General features: G+C 32.6%; 1 protein-coding gene across 7 annotated transcripts in view; it reads left to right on the top strand.

Moving 5' to 3' along the window:
- The window catches only part of ADGRL3 (adhesion G protein-coupled receptor L3), a 902,055-nt gene extending 885,576 nt beyond the window's left edge, over positions 1-16,479 (top strand). For 6 of the 7 annotated variants that reach the window (XM_031935344.1, XM_031935342.1, XM_031935341.1 and 3 more), the window contains one exon: positions 8,276-16,479. In XM_031935344.1, the coding sequence (XP_031791204.1) occupies positions 8,276-9,075 (800 nt within the window). In that variant the 3' untranslated portion in view covers positions 9,076-16,479. Of the gene's footprint in view, positions 1-6,317; positions 6,370-8,275 lie in introns of all 7 variants that reach the window. The other variant, XM_026447686.2, reaches the window with a different exon arrangement.
- The last annotated feature ends 8,584 nt before the right edge of the window (positions 16,480-25,063 follow it).

Raw genomic sequence — 25,063 nt, 5'->3', positions numbered from 1 at the left:
TCATGGTATGGGAATGCTACAGATTGTTTGACCACTCACCAGTTGAAGGAAATTTGGGTTGTTTCCAGTTTGGAGCTACTACAAATAAAGTTGCAATGAGCATTCATGTACAGGTTTTTGTGTGAATGTAAATTTCCATTTCTCTGGGATAAATGTTCAAGAATGCAGTTGCTGGGTGTCATAATAATTGCACAAGTAGTTTTATAAGAAACTGCCAAACTGTTTTCCAGAATGGCTGTGTTATTTTACATTCCCACCAATGATGTCCAAATAATCATTTCTCTGCATTCTTGCCATCGTTTAGTAATTTTCATCATTTTTACTTTACATATGTAGTAATGTCTCATTGTGGTTTTAACCTGTATTTCTTTAAGGCCAATAACAATTTGTTTCATAAGATTATTTGCCACTTGTGTATCCTCTTCCACGGAATATCTGTTTACGCTTTTGAACCATTTTCTAATTGGAGTGTTTGTTGTTGCTGTTGGTTTTTTTTTAATGTTGACTTTTGAGACTTCTTTCTGCATGCTCGACATTAGTTCTTTTTTGGATTAAAAATATTTGTAAATTTGTTTTACAAATCTGTCTCCCGGCCTATAGCTTGTGTTTTCATCCTCTAATACATATATTTAAATTAACATATACTTGTCAGTTCAACATGACTATTCCCATGCAATTTGTATTTTCCTTTCCTTTGTGACTTTTTCTTTCTTTCTCATCTAACACAAATACACAATTCTGTCTATTATTTTCATAAATGTCCTAAGTGTATTAATAAAACTTCTCCTCTGATCTTTGCTTCTTGGTTAAATGGCTTTGGAGGATGGAAAGTTGCAACTCATACTGATGGTGTTAGAAGCTAAGAACAAAAAGTATTCACAAAAGGGTGAAAGAATTTAATATTATTTCATTGCTATGTCAAATTCCAAACAACCAGTTGGAAAATGGAAAATGGAGTTATATATATGTATATTGCTTGACATTGTAAAGTTAATAATTTACTTAAAATATTTAAAAATAGCATCTCTATGATTTTTTATCAGATTTGTAAGATCACAAAATTAGTATGCTTACCATGGTGTACTAATGAATGATTATATTTTGTTTTATTTCATCTTAAATGATTCCTCTTCATAGGATTTCAGAAATGTCAAATTCTGTTGTGTCAACAACTGCTCACCAAATGAGTATTTTATCATAGATGTTGCCTTTTATCCTTTTTCATTTTCATTGGAAACAACCCCGTGGTTTCTGCGAATGAGGGAAATGTTTTAATTTTTGCTTTTCTTTTTGTGTTTTAAACTTTTTTTGACTTTTGTTTTGTGTTTTGTGTTTTGTTTGTATGAATGATTAGATTTTGCTTTTTTTCATTTTCATTTTAATTTTTAGCAAGCATGGAAATATATTCTAATATACACCTTGCGAAAAAGAAAACCTTAAATGTAACTTAATCAACATTGTAAATCATTTTCTTTCTTTCCCATTGACTCAGATATGTGCATTGTTGGAAATGTGTGCTCTAAGTGGCATATTTTTTTAGTCTAGCTAGCTGCCTGCCTGTAATCAGGACTATATCAATTGTTGTCATTCTAAATGTTTCCTTTCTTTTTTTCAAACACATTTGCCTGATTGACCTTTTTTTTTTTTTTTTTTCTCTGTCTTTCTATGGGGCTGCTCCAGGAGCCATGGCTAATCATCTTATAAGCAATGCTCTGCTTCGTCCGCATGGTACTAACAATCCCTATAATACATTGCTTGGGGAACCGGCGGTCTGTAACAACCCTTCTGTCAGCATGTACAACGCACAAGGTGTGCTGGAGTTTATCTTAAGTTTTTCAAGTGAGAGTCCCATTTTATGTAGTTTTTATGGGCACATTCTATTTTTCTTTCTCCTCCCTTTCTTTGTTTTGGAAGCAGACATGCAGACTCTTTTCGCATTCCACCCCTCTTGGTACTTTTATTTTCCATTTTCCTTAGGTTTTCCTTAGTAAGAAATGGATTCCTTCTGATAAACAAATGCCTGCTTCATCAATACGTGTTTGTTTCTCCATAATGTTATAAAATGTATTGTGATTTGTCAGTACTTGTTGTTCATTTGTTTTTATGTTAAATATCTATGTATTTTGAGAAATGAGGTATTTTCTTAAGGTAAGTAACATAAAAGAAGACTTGATTCAGTAGTCTTAATATTACAAGATCAAGAAAATAAATCTTACTTTGTTATACCATAAAGTACACTCTGAGCACAAACCATTAGTACTGATGAAAGCATTTAAATCAACTCTGGGGAGAATTACGTTGAACTAAGCAGTGAAAGATAAAAACAGTATACTGGGCAGTAGCAGCTTGGGTTCTGCCTTAGCTCTGCCATTGCCAGTAAGAGCTGGCTCAGGCAGATCATAAAATTGCTTTTTCTTCTGCAGCTACATGTTAAAAACAAGGCTTTTGAGTATGGTTCCTCTGTACATCCTCCAGCTTGAAAATGACCCAAAAATTAATCGTATTTCAGAAAAAAAAAAAAAAAATAGATCTCTTTAAAACCACTTACAATATAAGCATTCGGACATGGTTTTATCTTTCCTGAGTATAAAAATGTGTTAGGGACACAAAAGGCTTAAAATATATGATATGTAAAGAGACCACAAGAGAAAATAATTCAAATAAAAGTTTTTTAAAAGTCCTAGTCAGTGATCCACTTACTTGAAATTATATTTGAAAGAAAATTCACAATTACAAAGAGACTTCCATGATTCTTTCAAGTTGAATGTGACTGGCAGTATTTAAATTTTCTAGGCAATTTTAAATAACACTTCTACTATCCTCTGTGGAAATCTTTGTTGCTGTTGTTATTTTTTCCTTAGTCACAGGTAAAAGATTAGTGGTGTGAGTGTGCGCAACTTAGTGTGAATGTGCCATTGCAGAAAAGGATATATTTGTTAAGATAAGGCCATTGTGTGTCTAAAACCATCTGAGCTTCCTCAGGAGGCATCTTGCCAGATACAAAGGATGATTTTACATTATTTCAGAAACACCAAAGTCAATAATCAAAAGTGACTGCAGTCATTTGTCGATACAATGAAATAATTCAGCTCACTTTCAATTTCAAATTTCTTAAAGGGTGCATGTCTTTAGAATTAGAAAGCATAGAGCTCATCAAATTCTCTTTACATCATTGCTGACATTCTGTCAGCTTGTGCTTAAGTATTTCTTCTAATGGGTCCCATCCTACCTCAGAATCTCATATATTCTATTGTTGAAACATTCCATTTGTTGTGTATATTTTTTTCCTTCCTCTAAGCTGAAATTTGTCTCTGGCCTCTAGAACAAAGAAGAGCAAAGCATTCTTCTGTTGTCTATGGCAATCCTTTAAATACTTGGAAACAGCTATCCTGTCTTCCTTTAGTCTTCCATTTCTGTAATGAATCAGAACCATCAATATGAGACAGTTTCTGGGTCTTTCTTCTTGGTTACCCCACCTAAAGTGTCTCTTTATATCTCAATGTCCCTATTTCATTGTAGCACTCAATGAATTGTACATTACACAATGCATCAGATGTAGTTTGGCAGGACAATTTAGTAGACCCTATAAAGGCTTGTTTTATTTTGCTTTTTTCTTTATTTTCCTTAGGACAAATGACAGGTTAATTGTGTCATTATAAACATATTAATATGTGCTGACATATTAGTAAATTTTGAATGATGTTAAATGAAGATTTTCACCCTATCTGGAAATTAAATGTATTCTACATTTATTCACCTTACATAGAAGAGTCATAGGTAATTATTTCAAAACAAGTAATAAATTTGGACCACATTTTGTTAAACTTTTTTGCTAATTCAGATATAATTTCTAATTTCTTATATAATGAAAAAATAACACTGATTAATCTGCATGTTTTTCCTAATTCAGTATCTGCCTTCTTGTCTTACTTTATTTTTACTGGTATCTTAAAGTATGAGATTTTTCCAAGGATGGAATAGTTCCATAAAAACTATCAAACTGCAATTCTCACAATGTAAGAATTTTAAATACTACTGTATTGATACAAACTTTTATTCTTGGGATCTATGACTGGTTATTGCTACTGAGATTATCAATAAATACACAAAGGATTCTTCTGAATGAATTTGTCTTTTATTCTGGTAAATTCAATAACTTTACTGACTTTAAAAAAAAAAAAAAAAACAAAGTAAATAACTTTATTAATGTTTTCCGGAGTCAGAAGTTGAATTGTACACTATATAATGTTTAAATATTTTTTAAGATGTTAAGAAACTATGGTAGTGCTTAAAATAATTTTTTTTTACCACTGACCAAAAATAAATCTTGGTGATTGTCATATTGCTACTAATCTTATGCTTTCAGATGAATGCACTTATATTCTTACTGGCAAGGTGAAATCTTACATGAAATATAGGTGGCTCGGTATGTACTGGAGTGGTTTATATTGAATTACCACTTGGTTCTATTCTGTGGGTCCTCTGGTTCAGTTGCACCAATGCTATCCAAGCATAGAAGCATTCTGATTTAAAGTATCCATTCTTGGTTGTAACACCATTTATTTAAAATATGTAAAGATGTGTTTATTATGTCACTGAAGCATACAGAATTAGAAATGAAGATGAATAATATACCTTTATTACACTGAATTCAGAGTCTATCTGGAAATATTTTGAATTTCATGCAGAGTACTTCTGGACCATTATCTTCTTGTCAGTATTAGGAATTTAATTTTTGTAAAGATAAATCTCATTATACAAAAACCTGTCAACAAAACATAATTTAGAGAGGAAGTCATGATTTTACTAAAATAATTTACATTTTAAAGTAATTTAATTCAATTCTAAAACTTTAAAGAAACATAGTCCTAGAATGGAATATAGTGAAGAATATATTACAGTTGGTAAGAATACAAGATCATTTTAGAATGTATATAAATAGATTTTCTGTGATAGTATTCAAAGCCTAAGGCAGATGTGAAGTGAAGGAGATTGAAACAGACAGAATTGGAAGAAGTCTGGAAGACTTTTTTCTGATCCCAGTTCTGCCATATTAGCAGGGTGTGGTGTTAGATAAAGGCTCAGCCCCTCTGAGCTGCAGTCTCCTCTTCTCTGAAAAGTGGGAACTGAACTTCAGTGATCTCTCATGTGTTTTCCAGTTCTAAAATGCTTTCATTTAAGGAATGAGCCATAATGAGCCTCCAAGCATTTACATCTCTTGATATACTGGCTTGGCCCTTCCTTTCAAATTCTTATTCTTAAACTCTTTTGAAACTTTAAAAGAGATTTCCTTTGCATTTTGAAATATTGTTGATCTTTTTGCTGAGAAGCAAATCAACCTTTAAAGTACCAAAACTGTCTCTTTAAACTATCATTAAATTATAATAAGATAGAACCCTTTGCAATGATCTGGCCCGGTGAATTTGCTGGTTTTTATTTTATGATACTTTAGTCTTTTCGTAGACAAAATCAGCAAGAACATAATAGGAGGTTTTTCCCCCTAAAAAAATAATTTGGACAGGATTGTTGTTTAAAGGATCAACTCTCAAAATGTTTGATCGCATACAATTGTGCAACAACCCAGAAGAAAACCTAATATTGTTGGTTGCGTTTTTCCCCTCTCACATTTCCTGTATTCAGAATAATAAATACATTTAATCTTTTTTCCTCCATAGTTACACAACCTTTGGATATGAGTTCCAAAAATGACAATGTTCATCAGTTTTTATTTAAAACTGATAAAAAAATTCATATATATATAATAGGGAAATAACTTTTGTGCAGGAAAAGAGAAGATACAGAAGGCGTGAAACAATGAACACAATTATGAAAGTCTTCAACTCTGGTTTCTCTGTGTATAAAAGCTTCAGATTTTATTTATACTTTTACTGAAAAAATTTAAAATTAAATAACATTCCTTGAAGCAGGTATACTCTAACATACACACACATATGCGACATTGAAATATATTGGTGAAAATAGTCATGGTCTGCCCTCAAATTTTTACTCTCCTTGGTTTATGTGATAATCTTAAGTGTGTATTTGTTTGAAATTTACAAATGGTGGAAACACTTTTTAAAAGACTCATTATATTAGCATGTGTTAAGGGGGATTTCTTATTTTCTGACTAACATTTCAGTATTTTTAATTATGATAAATCATGTAACCCAGACTCATGAATTTTGGGGCAGTGGAAATTATTTCCTTTGACTCTTTTTTCTGCATATCATCAATTTGCTTTTTACTCATGTTTCTTCTACTGTCGCTGTAAGCTTACTTGTTGTTTTTTCTTTCCTTTTCTTCATGCTGTCGTTTAGAGCCCTACAGAGAGACAAGTATGGGAGTAAAGCTAAACATTGCATATCAAATGTAATTTTTTTTAGTTCACTTTTATTGCATCACATATAGATGATGTAGTTATTAAAAACAGTTCATCTCACAATTTAAAAACTAAAAAGCCTATGAATCAACTTATATAAATATATGTTAATAGAGATTAGACGCTTTTGTTGTCTGATTCTTTTATTGTCACATAATCAACATAGTTGTTAAGTTTCATGTAATGTTTGTGTGAGTTAAATTGTTTTTAAATTAAGCATTTATTTTTGCTAAGTAATTCATAAACTTTTAATTTTTATTAGTACATTCCATCATAAAAATGTGTCACGTGCAACATATCCACTTTATTTTACTATGGCTGTTTCAGCCCTTACCTAATGCATTGATAAACTGAAATAATAAACACACGTTTCAATGCATCAGCCATCCAACCATAGCCATAAAGCATACCATAGCAGCTTTGGCAAAAGCTATCACCCATCACATACAGCCCTTTAAGAAGCATTTACTTTTATTTTTTCTTAACATTGTGGATTTGTCTACAAGATATAAAATGAAAATAAATTGCTTCACCCTATGTCTGTGATGGCTGCTTATTAATATAATTTATGCATTGCTAATTTTGAAAACTGTCCTAGTTGAATACACAGTATGCATCAGGAGTCCAAATAAAAATTGACATACTTGAAACACATAATTTAAACCAGTAATGAAACTAGTTGAGTTTTGATAAATAACTGCATCACAGATATAGAATGAATGCTATATTTTCACAAGTTACCAATATATTAAGACGTTTAATAGAATTCTCCAATTAATTTTTCTGTAAATAAACACCCTTTCTTATTTACCAGTATTGGTTAAATGTGTTTTTTCATTTTGTGGTTGCATTTGAAGTGATTTATGAAACTACTATAGATTCTCGGATTTCTGTTCGTTCAAGGGAAGGCAAAAACCTTGAAGAAATATGTGGTCAGATTTATTTCACTGCAGCTGTTTCTTACCAGAATAAAATGTTTATCCTCTTTTAAACACAAACTTTAACATGCACACAAATCCATCATTCATTACATAATGGTAGCGTTAATACTGACACAATGTTTTTAGGTACCAGATACCTGTGTCTTTACACATTCTTTTGTAGTATTACCTAATGACCCTAAAAAAATCTCTGATGGGATAGTATACAATAGCATAGTATACAATAACAGCTAAAGTCCTTATAGCAGAAAAAAAAATTGGAAAGTAAATCCAAATACTTTTGTTTTGAAAATTCCTAGGTGTCAATTCTTTTGACATGCCATTTATCTGACTAAACATTACTTCATGACCTCATCATTCTGACAAATTTAACATAATCCTTTTGTGGCTTTCTATGTAGGCATTATTTTTAATCTTACAAAATTAAGTATCAATTTATTAGATACTGCTTGTTGCTTTTACTTTTGACCAGTATATTCAAAGTACCACACATGAATTATGTTAATATTATACCTATTTTGATGTTAAGGCAATATGTAAAATTAAAGGTAATGAATTATTTCACTGACTTTGATGTGTATAAATTGAAAGCTATGAATGACTACACCAAAATTTTGTGTTATTTTGTCAAGTTATAACCAAATATACTTCAAATAATGTCAGCCAATGTTTGTGTGACAATTGCAAAGTGATAATTTATAGGTTTTTTAAAATTCTTTTAAAGATCTACTTTAAATATGATTTTCCCATTTATATGATTTCAATCACTGGTCCAATTATACACATGTATAGATTTAATAATATTTTAGGTTTCCTTCCAAACATTTTATGCTTAAGTAAATGCTAGCAATTTATACATATTTCATAGTCGATGAATGTTTTTGCTTCTGTGTTTGTGTGTGTGTTCTATGACTTGTTGGATATAAATGTCATAGTATCTTGTAATCTTTTTCAGAGGGGCTTCTGAACAATGCCAGGGATACAAGTGTCATGGATACTCTACCACTGAATGGTAACCATGGCAATAGTTACAGTATTGCCAGCGGCGAATACCTGAGCAACTGTGTGCAAATCATAGACCGTGGCTATAACCATAACGAGACCGCCTTAGAGAAAAAGATTCTGAAGGAACTCACTTCCAACTATATCCCTTCTTACCTGAACAACCACGAGCGCTCCAGCGAACAGAACAGGAATCTGATGAACAAGCTGGTGAATAACCTTGGCGGTGGAAGGGAAGAAGATGCCATTGTCCTGGATGATGCCACCTCGTTTAACCACGAGGAGAGTTTGGGCCTGGAACTCATTCATGAGGAATCTGATGCTCCTTTGCTGCCCCCAAGAGTATACTCCACCGAGAACCACCAGCCACACCATTATACCAGAAGGCGGATCCCCCAAGACCACAGTGAGAGCTTTTTCCCTTTGCTAACCAACGAGCACACAGAAGATCTCCAGTCACCCCATAGAGACTCTCTCTATACCAGCATGCCGACACTGGCTGGTGTGGCCGCCACAGAGAGTGTTACCGCCAGCACCCAGACCGAACCCCCACCGGCCAAATGTGGTGATGCCGAAGATGTTTACTACAAAAGCATGCCAAACCTAGGCTCCAGAAACCACGTCCATCAGCTGCATACTTACTACCAGCTAGGTCGCGGCAGCAGTGATGGATTTATAGTTCCTCCAAACAAAGATGGGACCCCTCCCGAGGGAAGTTCAAAAGGACCTGCTCATTTGGTCACTAGTCTATAGAAGATGAGACAGAAATTGAAACCAACAAAACTGCTAACATCTAGTTGACTGTTCTGAGTTGATATAAGCAGTGGTAATCATGTGTGTACTCCTAAATCTTTATGCTGTCCTCAAAAGAAAAACACAAACTCTCAGACTTTTTTTTTTTTTTTAATGGGATTTTTAGGTCAGCCCAAGGGAGAAAGATAACTGCTAAAATTCTCCTGTACCCCATCCTTTCTTGTCCTTTCCCCTTCAGATGGAGACTTCATTATGTTAATGAACAAGATATGAAGAAAATGGCACTCATTGTGGCCTTGTTGAATTACGTTGTGTATGTTTTAACATCTCTGATGCTCTGTTACTAAAATTACAAGGACCTGCTTTTTAAAAGGCCAGAACAGTTGTCTGAAATTAGTAACAATGCTGCATCTAGATGGGAGTGCTGCACAAGCAAACATAAAAGCAAAGCAAAACTGAATCACATAGGGTTTTTGGTCACTCACAACCTGAATTCACCACAACTGCAATAGCTGTGGAAAACAAAATAAAACAACAAAATTAATAATGAAATGGAGGGGAATTCTAGAATTATATGCTAAATGCATATTTTATGATTTGCTGTATTAACTGATGATAAAACTAATGGCAGAAAAAAGTTGAACAATTTCTATGTAATGTACAGATACTAGCATTGCACATATAGTCTGCTTTCTGTTCCTCCAGAATTTGAGTCCTGTTAATGTAGTAGAAAAAAAATTTTCTTTTTCTTTTGTGCTGATCTTGCAAGTTTGTCTACCAGTAAGAGAGCAAAGTTTCCTTCCTTTCTTCTCTTTCTTCATTTTCTTTCTTTTTTTTCTTTTTTGCCTTTTTTTCCTTTAAAATTTCGCCTGGCAAAAAATAAATAAATGAAACTATCACTTTATAAGAATCATTTTCTAGTAATGCAAATTATTTTTTACAAAAAAATAAAATAAATAAAATTAGACTTCCTTCCCTCACTATATATCTTTATGCAGTCAGAATATTTCCAACTTTTTTTTTTTTTTTTTTTTTTTTTTGCAAACTAGAGCAGGACAAACTTTTATGTTTACAGGGCACATCTGTTGTCATGCAAAGCATATTTGGCAAGCAGTTCATCACCAGGACACTAGCTATGATTCTAGAAGTCAAAAGGTGTCTATAGAACTAGTGGGGCTTCTGCATGTGAAAACGGTTTTCCATAGGCATTAAAGTGCTGAATGCTCAGTCTGATCCCCAAGCGGGCACCTGCACTATCGATTTTTAGAGGAAATTCACTCCCTCGTAGTAAGAATTAAAAGGTCAAATTATTTTGAAATGATTTTTTTTAAAAAAGTCTTCTGTTTATTAACAGGAAAATTTATTTATTTGACAGGATTTTGAGTAATGTAGGAATACAAAAGGTAAATTAGCAGCACATATAATTTTTTTTTTAATTTATGATCCATTTTGTATGGTCTCAAAGTTGGATGACCTCATTACTAATATTTGTTGTAAAAGTGAAACTTGTTTGCCAACCAATAAACAACTGATTGAGATTTAGAAGATATTGTATTGATGTATGTACTATATGATTAATTAGTCTTTTTATTTTTCTCGCCTTTCTTTCCTTGTTTTCAATACATAAACTTTGCTAATCCTCCATGGCCCAAATGAGCCATGCAAAAGAAATCACTCTACCTAGATGAATAAGCTAAGCACAAAATCTTACAGGTTTGCATACAAAGTAAACCAGAAAAATGGAATGCGCATGTTTATTTTGGCTGAAATCAGATGCATCACTTAATTTTGAGCAGGTTAACATATATGTTACTATTTGCTATCTATAAACCAGATGCAGTCACTATGCTTACCTTTAAAACCAGATTCAATCAGAGATATAAATATCAAATTTGGGGTCTGGGTGAGTCATATTTTTTTCCTTCTTTGTACATTCCATTTTGATGTTAGAAATTCAAATTTCCTGAATTTGCTAAAAGCTGCAAAGAGAATATTCATTTTATAAAGATATAAGACGACTTTTATTGTGTTTTTTTCTTATTCTATGTGATGGAAATAGGAAAAGATAAAGAAGTTCTTTCCAAGAAACTTTCTAGATCTCTCATTACTGCAGATCCTTTATAGCAATGTCCAGGTACAGATCCCCTGTTAGGGCAAAGCTAAAAGGATCTGCCAAATTATAATTTCTCCTGTAGTGTGTTTTATCTTGGGATTTCCTTTTTCAAAAATCTAAACACTATCCATCTATAAATGACTATCTTAAACCAAGTTTAGAGAATGACCAATAATCTGTATATAGTTTATAAATACATGACAAAAAAATTTCTGCTGGGCCAGAGTGCATCAAAACCTTCGCGTCACCTCAAAATATTTTATGTATCATTCCTTTTTAGTCAATTGGCATGAATATTTTTTAAGTCTACAGATTTTATGTTGGAGGAGAATGACAAGCGTTAATGGTAATTCGGTTTTCTAACACCACACTATGGCAATATTAGCACGTCCAAGGCATTTAACCCACTTGATACGTAGACTACATTTGGCAATAAAAGAATTCTTTTTAGATGTGTTTACGGTAACTTCAGAAACACAAATGTGGTCTGTGGATTATGAGCACTTATACTTGTTTTGTCAAACAGTAACCTACATGAAAGTATCTCTGTCAGTAAGAAGCTGGTTTCACAGTAAAATGGGGAACTACCTCAATTCAGCTTGCTGATATTCTGACATTGCTACCTCCCTGCCCATTACTTTTGTGTTTCTATATGGAAAATTGAAGCAGGTAGCCTCTCAAGCTCTACATAGACCAAGTTGAAGAAAAATCACTTGCATACATAAACTGGTGCAGAAGAATATTCAGCATATAAAGTTACTACTGCGCTCTTGCATCAAGAAAAATGAATGAGATTGTTGAACTCTATGCATCATAAATGGCATGGTTTCAGGGAGACTTAAGATCCCAAAGATTATAACAGAGAGAGAATTCCCCAGCAAGTTTTATGTAACCATAATAAAAAATTAAAGTGGATAAAGGAACTAATTTTACATACATTTCAATAGAAATTTGCATATATCTAACGTATTCATTTTGCCCTGTTTACATTAGCAAGGGTTGAATTCCTGAACTTGAATCTTCTTCATATACATTTTCTTATAGAGCTGTTGATGATTAATGATTTTTAAATTTTTCTTTTTTCTACCATCTTTTGTGACTCAATTTTTTTAATATCCTGAGACATTTATGATCTGCTTATCTGTATATTTTTATGTGTTCATCTGACTTTCAAGTAAGAAGTGAATTTCCATCAAACAGATATACTATACAGCTATAATACAGCTTATTTAGCCAGTTAGAAGTAAAACTTATGCCACTGAAAAAAACAAATGTTTACTTTCTTGTCAAATAATATTTTTGTAACGTTTTTAGACTTGGTTGTTTTTCCTCTTTGAAGTCTAGTTCACATGATACTTTATCAGGGACACTAGCTAATGGACCTCATGTTCAGTTAATTCTGAAGCTGATGGATTGTTGCACAGCCCCTGTTCCTAATTGATAAATATTTGTGGCAAAGTCCAAATCTGGTGAAGGAGAAATTGGTTGGAATTAAATTTTATGAGCATCCCTTCCTGTTTCCACTATATTATAATTAAACACACTGAAGTTGAATAATAAATTACTGTGTTAAAATAATTATAATAACAAAAACGAACTGACAGAACAATTATCTTGAAGTAATAATAATCAGGAAAATACATTAATAAAAAGCAGGTAAGGGAAATATCCTTAACTTCCTGTAAAAAAAAAAAAGTCACAATGCCTCTAAATTAAGATGTAGTTTATCATCTGTATTTTAACATATCTATCATAACTAAAAATGTTGACGTATTAAGGAAAGGATCTTTAAGATTTAGGTTTAAGATTTTTATCAATATTGATTGGTATGACAAAACTTTTCATAATAGATATAAGCATATAAGGGAATTAGTAATATTTATAAAGGACCCACATATTTAATTTTAGGCATTGTCTTCAGCTTCCCTGGACCCCCAAAACATGTTGAAATGTTATTGTCAAGCTTACTTACTTTAAGGAATGACATTAAAATCTTTGACTGACTTTCTACATTACTGTAAAGACCAAAAGGGAGAGGAAAAATAGTTTATGAGTTGTCTAAAGATCAACTCCAGACTAATCTATATCATCCCCTAATAATGAAGAAACAATTTGTCTTTAGAATTTGTCTATCAGTGCTGTACCAAAGTGCTACTGCTTGGATTTTTCTGCTGTTTTAAAGAGATGAGGTCTTACTCTGTCACAAAGACCGAAGGGCAGTGGCACAATGCCACTCACTGCAGCCTCAGACTCTTGGTCTCAAGTGATCCTCCTGTCTCAGCCTCCTGAGTAGCCATGATTACAGGTTTGAGCCACAGCACTTAGCCTGTGATGTCTTGTGGAGGGAAAAAACACTACAGAACTACAGTGCATGTCAATTCACTTAGAGAGTGAAAAAAACAAAAACCCAAAGTCTAATTTTTTAGTTTTGAGCAGATCTGAAGATATTGGCATGAATATCCTTTCTTCTCTGAGAAAATTTTTGAGATAAAATAACAATATATATGAACTTCCCAGTATATTGTAGACCAAGGTGTTAAAATTTAATTAGTTCATTTCTAGTGATTCATAATTTTAACTTACCACATAATTACTATGCATTTCTAAGTAATGCTTTCAATATAGCTTATGTTAGATTTCTGCACATCATTAAATTAGGAAGATGGAGGCACAAAAGCAAAGCAGCAACATTGCACAATAGATTATGGAAGCATTATTGTGCAAATGGATTTTACATAAGAAGCTTTTTTGAGTTCATAAAATATATTCAATGGATCCCAACATTAAATTTAATTTTGTAATCAGCAAATTTGTTCTTTATAATAACTGAAGAATATTAAACAACTAAATTTTCATTTGTAGGTTAGCAGAACTTAAATGTGTTGGTAGTTGCTTCTTTCCTGATTAGGCCATAAGAAGAAACTTTCTTATTTACTAATTAACACTGATTACACTCTCTTTGGTTTAAAAGGGAAACTTTCACCTGTACACATATTCCACTTATTTACAGCCTGCAGAAGAAATAGTTTGTTTACGATATTTAAAACTTCGTGATTTCTGCAATAAAACAGGTAGTTAATATAGTTTTGCATAATGTCATTGAAAGATATTGTTATCCCTTCTTTATATGAAAAAAAATTTAAAGTCAGCATTTCTTTCACATCTAGCACCTGTAAGTTACTATTCAAATGTCTTGATTTCAGCTAAGTTTTGATGTTTCTTTGTCTCTTAGTAATGTGTCAAGAGCATTGTTCTCATTTGATGATTTGTGTCCCATTAGAGTATTTCAAAGGTAAATGCAAACTAATTTTTAAGAAGGCTTGTGAAAGAACTTTGACTTATGTGAAGAAATCAAGAATGACTATACATGAACAAATCTCTGTTGGGGTAAACAAGTCTCTTCAAGTACAATATGAACAATGGAAGAGCAGAAACCAAACAAGTTAGCAAGCTTATGGTGAGGTGACAGGACCTAAACTAGAGTTACAGAGAAAAGTTTTCCAGGAAAGAATAATAAAGTCATTTGTAGTGATAAAAATCTTATAGACTATGCCAAATGTTAACAGGTGTATTCCAAAAAGTAAAATTGGAGTTTCTTATATTCTGATATTCTGCTAATTTCACAGGAAACAGTAAATACTTTAAACACTCTTGAGATGTTTCTTATCTAGCTATACCTTGTCTCAAGGAAGCATCAATATTTTATAAATGTTTCTTAAATATAAGTATTTTGTCTCAATTCATCTTCACTCTCTAATCTGCTGACTCTATTCAACACCAACAGAGCTAATGCTTTTAGTAGCTTTGTACCTTTTAGAGCTCTATTATGAATCTTTCTAATACATATGAAATTAATATTATATTAGAATTATGTACATTGTAAAAAATAATTCATAACCAAGCAATATTCATACTATAGAATAATTTATTATTATATATATGAATATTACATCGAGACTGAACAAATAACTACTCTGCTCCAAATATTACTCTCAAGTTCTCTGCCTTTAATTATTGTAGTCAATTCATAAAATTCTACTTGCAGTTGTACATGGTGGGTTATCAAAGTACTCCATAATCCAAATGCATCTAAAAGTATTCCCAATGCTCCTTTCATTCTAGAATACTAAAGGAAAGAGTTTGAAAGAAGGGGAAAGTAAAGCAGGCTTCTAACTATACAATTTAAACATTGCCATTCAGATTGAATAATTTTTAAATGATGATGCTCCACTCTTTGATCTATAGATGAGGTTACAAAAGATTTACAATTAGTCCAAAATCAGAGGATTTTAAATCTTAAAGGAGTTAAGTTCATCTCAATGATCCAAGACTACAAAAATTCATGCTAAATTGGCAAGGAAATATGTTTAAAACCAAGAACTAAAATAGTCTTCTAAGTTTAAAAATCCCTGTGTTTCTTCTGAATGTAAAACAGGCAAAATGATCCTGACTTCAAAATGAAATATATTGATTGTTATCAAAAGATGTTTGACAAAGTTAAGTCAGTATCTTCAATGCTTTAGCAGTAGGTAGAAGTCTTTGGGGTTGGAACTCAGGATACAGTGAGTAGGACAGAGTATATTCTTAGGCTAATCAGTGCCTAGTCCTCTGGAGTATTTTTTAATGCCCTGAATTTCAAGTTGTCAAACTGGTTTACATATTGAATGACATTTTGAATCAATAAAAATGAGAAAAAACATTCAAATTTCGTTTTCATGTCTCATTTGAGAATAAAGATTTCCTTCATCACCCTAAGTAATAAAAACTGATATGTCTTGAAACAACTACAGACAATCAGAATGTGTTCATTTATAAAGTATCACTTGTTTGTATATTTTAACACTGACCTTTGCCTGTGAACTAGAAAATCAAGATTTGTAGAGTCAAGTTGATTTGCCTTCATTTGATTTCTGTGAATGCATTGGAAGTGGATGGATAACTTGGAAGTTTTTCCATACTGTTTTCCTCCTTGCCAAGCATTAAATCTAATTCAAAATACGTCTTTCTAAAAAACAATAGTTTATTTTTAAAACTAACAACTAATTGTCCTACTCCTTGTTGATAAGAAAACTCACTTTTTAGAAACAGTATAGCTATTGTGGCTTTGGTCTCCTAGGATCCTCATATATTTACACATGGCGTTATTCTTTTCATATACACCTACCAGATTTCAAGCTATTGGATATTTCCCTTGTACAACCTTTACATCCTTTTTCTTTTTCCTTAAATGCTCTGTACAATCACATGTAAAGTCATCAGCTACAAACCTCAATAAAAATATCAGTAAACAAGAAGTGATGTAGTTACTGTTATTATATGATATTACCAAAACTTTGATTTTGGGATAGTGTTTCAAATTTCAGGATAATAACTGAAACGTGGGTTCCTAATATATTTCCTATGTCCACTACCTCACATCCTGTCACCCTCCCCTTCATGCATTGAAAATATAATGAAAGATCTTTTTAACTTTTATTTTCAGAGAACTGCTGCCACTAGAGGCATCTATAAGGCAATTTTTCTTTTCCGGAAAGATAGAAAGTTAAATTAAGAATTTACTGTTTGACCTTGCAATTTGCCATTAATGAGATATAATCAAATTTATCTTATATCTACTGTCTGGTCTTATTTCTCCTGATCTCAAACTAGGGAGTAGGACAGTCAGTCACCAACCAACCTCTGGTCCAAATAAGAGTTTAAAGCTATGCGTTGTGACATGTCATTCTTCTTTAGAATAAAAAGTTGCATATATATTAGTAAATATTTTGGATCACAAAGATAGACGTCATATAATCATTATTCTGTAGTGTCACGGATTCTGATTATTTAGCTTACTAACTCTGAATGTCGGTTGAATGAGCGCAAATATCAGCTGGATAAATCAAATTCAGATACCAGTTTTTTATGACATTGAAAATTCATTTCCATAAGAAATATTCTGCGAAGGAAATGGAAGAGAATCAGCAGCTCCTGAGTGCCTAGTGTATGTCTGGCCTTTTACATAGCCTCATTTGATCTTCCCAATAATGTGACAAAAGGGAATATATTACTGTGTACTCCTTTTATGGAGGAAACTGAAATTCAGATCTCACAGTCACAGAGCTATTGTGTTTTGAACCAAAATCTCTACCTATTTATTAATCATTTTATACTGCATCAACTAAATAATTAGTTGAAAAGAAATGAACCAAACCCTTTTCATTTAAATAAAGGGAGGAAACAGGCATTGGAAGAAATGTTGCAATAATGTGGAACTCACAGTTTATGTGAACCTACTTTATAAGGTATTTAATATATCTATAAATATAATATGTACATACAAAGATAGAAAGAAAGAGATCAATATATCTCTTTCTATTTATCTATCTATCTATTGAGAGAGAAGAGAGGCCTGACTTTTGAATTCTGGTTCTGTCACTTATTCTGTAAGTTTCAACAAATTAACTTCTCTAAGAATAGGGTTTCTCATCTCCAAATGTCTAAATACAGCATTTTGTCTGTGATACACATATATATAGTGTACTAGGTACACATAAAATTCTCATCCAGGAAATTCTTAAACAGATTCTGGGGTAGTACTAAGTAAATTTTGCTGGTGTCTTGTTGATTCTATTAGTCTTCTCACCCCCAGTAATGGTTAGATAATAGTAATCTGTTTCTGAAATCAAATTCTAGTTAAAGTTCCACTTTAATATGTATGGCTGGCTCATTTGATTGTTATGGCATGTATAATAACTAGAAGTTTATGTACAGAATTTTTCAAAATTTAATCTTTACACTACAATTTTAACAACTGTATTTCCAATGTGATAACGCATCATTTTGTGGTCTATATTCAGCAGTTTGCACCTGATAAAAAGAGATGGCATTGCACTTCAGCCTGGGCAACAAGAGCAAAACTCTGTCTCAAAAAAAAAAAAAAAAAAAAAAAAAAAAAGGATGGTTCTAAGTTTAAATACATTTAGGAGATGTGAAACAAAATACAACACAGATTTTTAAACTGTAGGATTTCAGAGAATGCACTGCAAAACTCCAAGAGGAGCATATATTGTGCTGTTTACTAAAATTGTTTGGACCTGAAATCCTCAAGGAATCTGAAGAGCAATATATTATGAACCTGTTGATTCATGAAACACAGTTTGTGAAACACCCCTCAAAATATTTTTTTTACTATTGAGTTTTTTTTCTGAATATTTTATGTTTATGAAATACTGGAGGTGTGACTCCTCCAATACAGATATTAATTGGCTTTATAACTCATGATACATTAATATTTTTAAAGTATTCCCACTAAATTTCTGCTCCTAATCTTTAGGTGAAGAAAGAAAAATTGAGACGAATACTGCCCTAAGAATTCTGCCCTAACCGTAGAATCTCTATATTTTAATATAGCTTCCTATCTTCTAATATCAAGTATCTATCTGGCTGCAGCAACTGGAGGGAAAAGGAGACTACCTGCAAATACCTGCAGAGATACCTGCAAATAAATGAAATGGAAATCTTGTTAAAATGCAAATTTGGATTTTTGTCAGTCTTTGCGGGTGAGGGGTCTGAAGTGGTGCATTTCAAACAAGTGCTCAGTGATGACTCTGCGGCTCTTCCAGCTAGTATCAGGGCACTTGGGCTTTCTCCATGTCTTCCATATGCCTGTCATCAGGTTTATTATTCCCTCTAAGTGGTTATTTTTAGGTACTAGGGAATACATTACAGGAAAGGAGAAAAACATGTCTAGATGTTGCTCAATTTTACCAAAAGATAAATATGTTTTGATATTTGAAAATAAATACAGCGTATTCTCAAAGCTGGTAATGGTTACAACAATACTGAAGCTAAAGCCACGGCTCTTTTAGTCCAGCATGTTAGGTGAAAAATGTCATGGGAAAAGGATGCACACACACACACACACACACACACACACACACACACACGAATATATGTATGTGTCTGTGTGTCTTATGTGTTTATGTGTATGTCTCTGTGTAACTGCATATATATGATTGCATATATATGTAAAATATACACATATACATGAAGTAATTGCTTATCATGAAAAATGATCTTAGCTAAGTGTTATTTTCCCCATAAACGCTTATCTAAGACATGGGTGGAAATAGCTGTTAGAGATGACTAACATTTTGAGCATGTGAAACATTAATCTGACTGTTGCAATTGGAGATACTTTCTGGTCTTCTCTTTGTGTAAAGTGGAGAATAATCACATAGGTAGATATGACAAGAAGTGAAAAATCAAAGAATGTCCAGGAAGTAATATCATTTTGAGTTTTATAAATACTTTTTAAAAATATCAATTATAATTTTTTGTTTCATTATAATACTAAAAACTTTATTGCTAGCAAATAATCTTCTTTGATTAAAATATCTCATAGATAAAAGTGAACTTGTTTTCTCTATTTACCTCTGAGACACGTTATTCGGGATTTACTGCCATTAATGGCAGTAGAAAATATAAATGTTTTATCCAAAAGTTTCAAGGATGTTAACTGCTCTGAAGATTTTATGTATACATTGAAATAAAAGATCTTGTCCAGATTGGTGATTGTGTGTTAAATGTATTAATGTTAAAACACGTCATTGTATTAAACAAAAATGTCTAATTATGAATTAGATAATCCTTATAATGAACATGGTCTTTCAGATAATCATAATCATGTGAAAGCAAGACTCATACTGAATTTCCAAGATACTAATTCTCTTTATGTTTCCAATTGGGAAAAAAAAAAACTTCACTAAAATATTTTATTTTTATTTTGATATTCATGCTTTGCTTACCACAAGATGTAAAGAATTTGTATTTGATATTTAGTATACAGCCTTAATTCCACCAATCAAGCTCATATTCCAAAAATTAACAATTCATTTTAAATGTTGGGAAGAAAAGATAAGGTGTACTCAGATAAAATTCCCCTTGTCTTACCCTTTATACCTCTTAAAGTTGGTCATTTCTCACATCTTAGAAAGTCTTTAGCACGTTGTTAATTCTATCGTTCCATTGTAACTGATGAAAACAGAATTCCATTAGTTTCCATTAATGCGGAATAACACAGTAAGAAGAAATAGACAAACTGGAAAAATGCATAAAAACTTTTTTTTTAAATAATTTCAACTCTTATTTTAGATTCAGGGGGCTACATATGCAGACTTGTTACATGGGTAGACTTTATGATGCTAAGGTTTGGAGTAAGAATGGTCCCATGACCCAGGTAATGAGTCGAGTACCCAATAGGTAGTTTTTCAGCCCTAGCTTAGTCTTTAGTTTAAATTTTCATTTATCAAATTTTCATTATTTGTTAGGCTTTTTCCTCTATAATCTAAAATTATTTAATTAATATATTTTTTTGCAGTTATAAACTATGTGTACGTACATTGCCTAAAAGATTAAAAATAAATAAGGATATTATTTGGTTTTTAAAAATGGAATAATATTCAAGAAGACAGAGTCAAGACTGATTACTGACCCTATGAAAAATACAATAATTCAGTGTTACATTTTAGTCACTTATTTTGGAAAGACCTTGATAAAACTTATCTTTCTATTTTTAAATACTGTGAAGGTCAGTAGAGTAGTTTTATATTTCCCAGGCTTCCCTACATTAGAATCACTAGAGCACATTAAAAAGAAAAAAAAAAAAAAAAAAGTCCATGCCTCACACCACACTTATTAAATCAAAATCTCTGGGGGTGGTTCTCAGGTATAAGTAAATTCTAAAAGCCTTCCAATGATTCAATGTGCAGTTTGGGCTGAGAATCACAGAGTTAATTGCTTAATGAATATTGGGTATTTGCATTAATCATGTTTAAATATCCTTGAAATATTTAAAAACATTTTAAATGTATCTTACTATTTAAAGCAAGAAAGAAAGATGAATAAGGAAGTTCAACATAGAAAATTTCTTGTCCCCAGATGAATCCAGCTAATTGCCTAAATATGGTTTACCCCCCAGTTTATAAAATGGATAGTATATTATTCAAGTACAAAACAACTCGATTATTAAATCATCTTTTTCATGATTTGATTCACAGAATAAACATTCTTATTAAAAATATCTGTATTTCTATCATCATTAGAGGGGATTATGAATATTATCGCAGTAGAAAGAGGTCAGTTATTAACTTTAAATCAGGCAGAATCACAGACACGTATCAGGAATTATTTACATGGAACAAAATCATCAAGTTTTTCTGGAAAATTTAGCAATCATTGGACCATATGTCTACATGGCATTTAGTACAGCGTAACAACTATCAAAAACCTACTCTTTGTAAAACTTAGTTTTTTATAATTCCATAGAGTAAAGCTATAAGTTTAAGGATTGTCATTTTTTATTCATAATAAATAATAAAAATAATAATACTTGTTTCTTCAATATGACTTTAAGTGTTGTATTTAGCTTTCGTGGGTCACCCAATTCACATTCTTCTTTTTAAGTTTTAGTAAATAATTGACAGTGATTTCTAAAAGGTTCTCTAGACAGGAATAGTATGGAGGACTGCATCAAAGATAAGAACAATTCATTAGATAGAAGAATCACTTCTGTTTCATTCTCACACCCACCAGTATTCTCCTTCAATTTTTGGAATAACACATAGAATTATGCATCTAAATTGCCTAAACCAATTAACATATAACTTTCATGGATAATGTGATGGGGCGGCAAATAATTTTTGACTCTAGTGACAACTCCTGATCAACTGGCAATGTCTGTTCGGAGCACAGTCCTCAAACGCTGTCTACAGTATTCGTATGAAAGAATACTTTAATGGATTATTTATGTCTACTATGACAGGGAAAAGAACCAAGGTGAAAATGATCAACTTATGTGCAATTTATATGACATCTCTGACATACAAGTTGTTAACACAAATAATTGACACACATATTTTAGAAGAGTTTGGAGCCCTAAACCATTTTTTTTTGTTTTGTTTTGTTTTGTTTTGGTGATAGCTACTTTGGTTATGCAATGATAGACAATATTTTCTAAAGGGAGCAGAAAAATTATTTATATCATATATTCTGCTTGTTCCAGATGCTTAATTTATATTACTTATATAAAGTGATGTTTAGAATGATTTTATTTTACGTTACTTTTCACAGAGGTATATACTTGAGCTTTCTTCTTTATCCAATCGTCACTTCCATCTGGCCACATTCCTAACCAGTCTCCCTTAAGATTTGGACTAAGCTCCATTCAATCTCATTGCAATACAGCATCTTTTTTCTCTTTTTTACTCTTTTCCTACCTATCAATGTTATTCTCAGTCTTCATTTTATGTTTAATCTTAGCCTTAGTCTTTTTCTCTTTTTGTTTCTATGTTGCACAAAAGTCATTTATATCTTATCTGATGTTTCTTTGTTCCATCAATTAGCAGCATCTTGTCTCACTTGGTCTAGAGATTTACTTACCACTAGCTCTTTCCTGTCTCCCTTCTGTCTCTCAATAGTCCCAAATCCAGTTTGCTTCAGCCCTCAGCTGCATTTTATTCTAGTCATTTTCATTTATCTCTCAGGGTTTCTCCACCTATCACTCTAAGCTTTTTGTCTTTTCTGTGCATAATGTAAATTCACAGAACTGAAGACCTGAAAGAATTCTTGAAACCAGTTAGTCCAATTCCTTTATAGAAGGTAAACTGAGAACTACAGAGGACATCTGATTATACACCTCATTCATGGCAGAGCTAATTATAGATCAGGATTTCCTAATCAGCACATTTTCCTGTTATTTTTTTTCTATTTACCTTGTTAAACCCTCCTACCGTGATGTATCTGTTTCATACGTGATCTAGTTTCTCCTTTCCTTCTAGGTATTTTTCAGGAGACTTTGGTTTTAAATAACAGAGTCATAATTCACATTTACTTATGGTAAACAAAATAAAAAACCAATGCTGTAATAGAATTAAAAGCACTTTTAATGGAATTAGTGGAATTTATTGATTCACCTCATCAGGGGTGATTTTGGATGGTGCCAGAGCTGGTTGGGAACCAGGACAATAAACACACTAAAGACTTTTTCTGTGTCTTATTTCTGTTTCTTCCTGTGTAATAACTTGATTTTTTTCTACTGAAAGGCACAATTTTATGGTGGCTGAGCGTCCAGACTTTGAGTTTAGACTGCCTGAGTTAAAATCCTGCTTCCTCCATTTTCTAGTTTTGTGATTTTGAGCAAATTCCTGTCTGCCCCCAGCTCCCTACTCTGTAAAATTGGGAAAATAATAAAATCTACTACACAGGGCTGCTGGGTAATAGAGTTAAAAGCATGAGTTACTAAATTGTTAAGAACAGTGCCTGACACATAATAAATGCTTGAGGATTGCAACCTATCATTGTTGCAGCAGGACAGCCTCTTTTCATAGACAGAGGCATGTTTGAAAGCAGCTTGGAATTTCAATCAAATGGCTCCATAAGACTATGAAAGATCTCTTCCCTGTAAACTAGTTAGAAAGCTGCCAGGAAGGATTCAGATTCACCAAGCTTGGTTCTTTCAACTTTCCCTGAAACAGTTTTGCCCAAAGGATTGGGTACCATGATTGGTCCACCCTAGTCTACTGATGATATCTTTGGCTAGAACAGCGAAGTCTTACTAGAAGCTGGCATGAGGGGGAAGCTGAACAGATACACCAGTATTAGCATCAGTTGTTACAATACTACAGCTTGCCAAGTCTGTCTGAGATATGATCTTTATGAACTTCATTCTTTCATATCTGAATCGTGCTTCACATCTGATTGAGAGTCGCTATTTATCTTTACTCAATTCCATTTCCATTTCACCAGTGTAATGCTAATAAAAAGCAAAAGTTAAAGTCCCAATTCAATCAATATTACAAAGCTGCACATTACTATTGGTTGCAATTAATTTCTGTGCTGTCCTTAATATGCCTTGATTGTAAACATTAGGAAATCAGAAAAAGTTTAGTTCTTCTATTTACTCTTCTCGTTTTCATAACAAAACATTGAATTTCGTTCTGTAACTTTGAAATTTTCAAATACAGAAATACTACTTTTTCTAAACACTTATATGTCCTTGAAAAGATAATTAAATTGGTTTTGATGAAAAGTCTTTCTCAAAATAGGATAGAAATAAAAATACTATTAGGTTTAATCCAGGATTAGCAAGAGATATCCAGAAAAGCTTTTACTCTCAGCAAGTCCGAAGGCTTACAGCTGAGGGATACACACCACCACAATATGCACATCTAAATACAATAACTGTTACACTCAAAAGGATTCTTCTTTCAGTTTGAAACAATCTTTCAGATAAAACTGGGGGAACTTTCCCAAGGCATACTTTGCACCTAAGCATCTTATTTGAATATGGATTACAGATCTTATCACACAACACACACAAACACACACACATACTCGGCTGTTGAAAAAGAAAGAAGTGCAAAAAAAAAAAAACCATATATATATATTCACAACAGGGATGAGAAGGGAAGATTGTTCTCTGTGGAGCAGAGTCACCAACAGCAGCAAGGAAGGACAAATGTGACAGTCTGAAAGACAAAAAGAAGGCCCTCACCAGATTGTCATCTCCTTGACTGAGGGCTTCCCAGCCTCCAGAACTATGGGACAAGAGGCCCAGGGAAATGGAGGACCTGGCTTGCTCACACAGCAGAATAAGAACTACGACCCAACTATCTTTTCTCTTAACTCAGAGTAACTTCTACCAGACTACAATATTTGGACACACAGTGCGCTTTTAAGTAGGAGAAGATAAATCCAGGACCAAACATGTTTTGGGGTTTATTTTCCATCATCTCAGTGACTTCCAGTCTCCAGCTTCTGAGTCTTTTTGCCAAAGGGCTTCAGACTCATGTCTGGGGCAAGCCAAAAGCATGGCATGGGAAGCGGGGGGTTCAT

This window comes from Piliocolobus tephrosceles, chromosome 3 (genome assembly GCF_002776525.5).
Source record: "Piliocolobus tephrosceles isolate RC106 chromosome 3, ASM277652v3, whole genome shotgun sequence".
NCBI lineage: Eukaryota > Metazoa > Chordata > Mammalia > Primates > Cercopithecidae > Piliocolobus > Piliocolobus tephrosceles.
The sequence above is the reverse complement of the archived record's forward strand: the minus strand, read 5'-3'. Positions and strand labels throughout refer to the sequence as shown.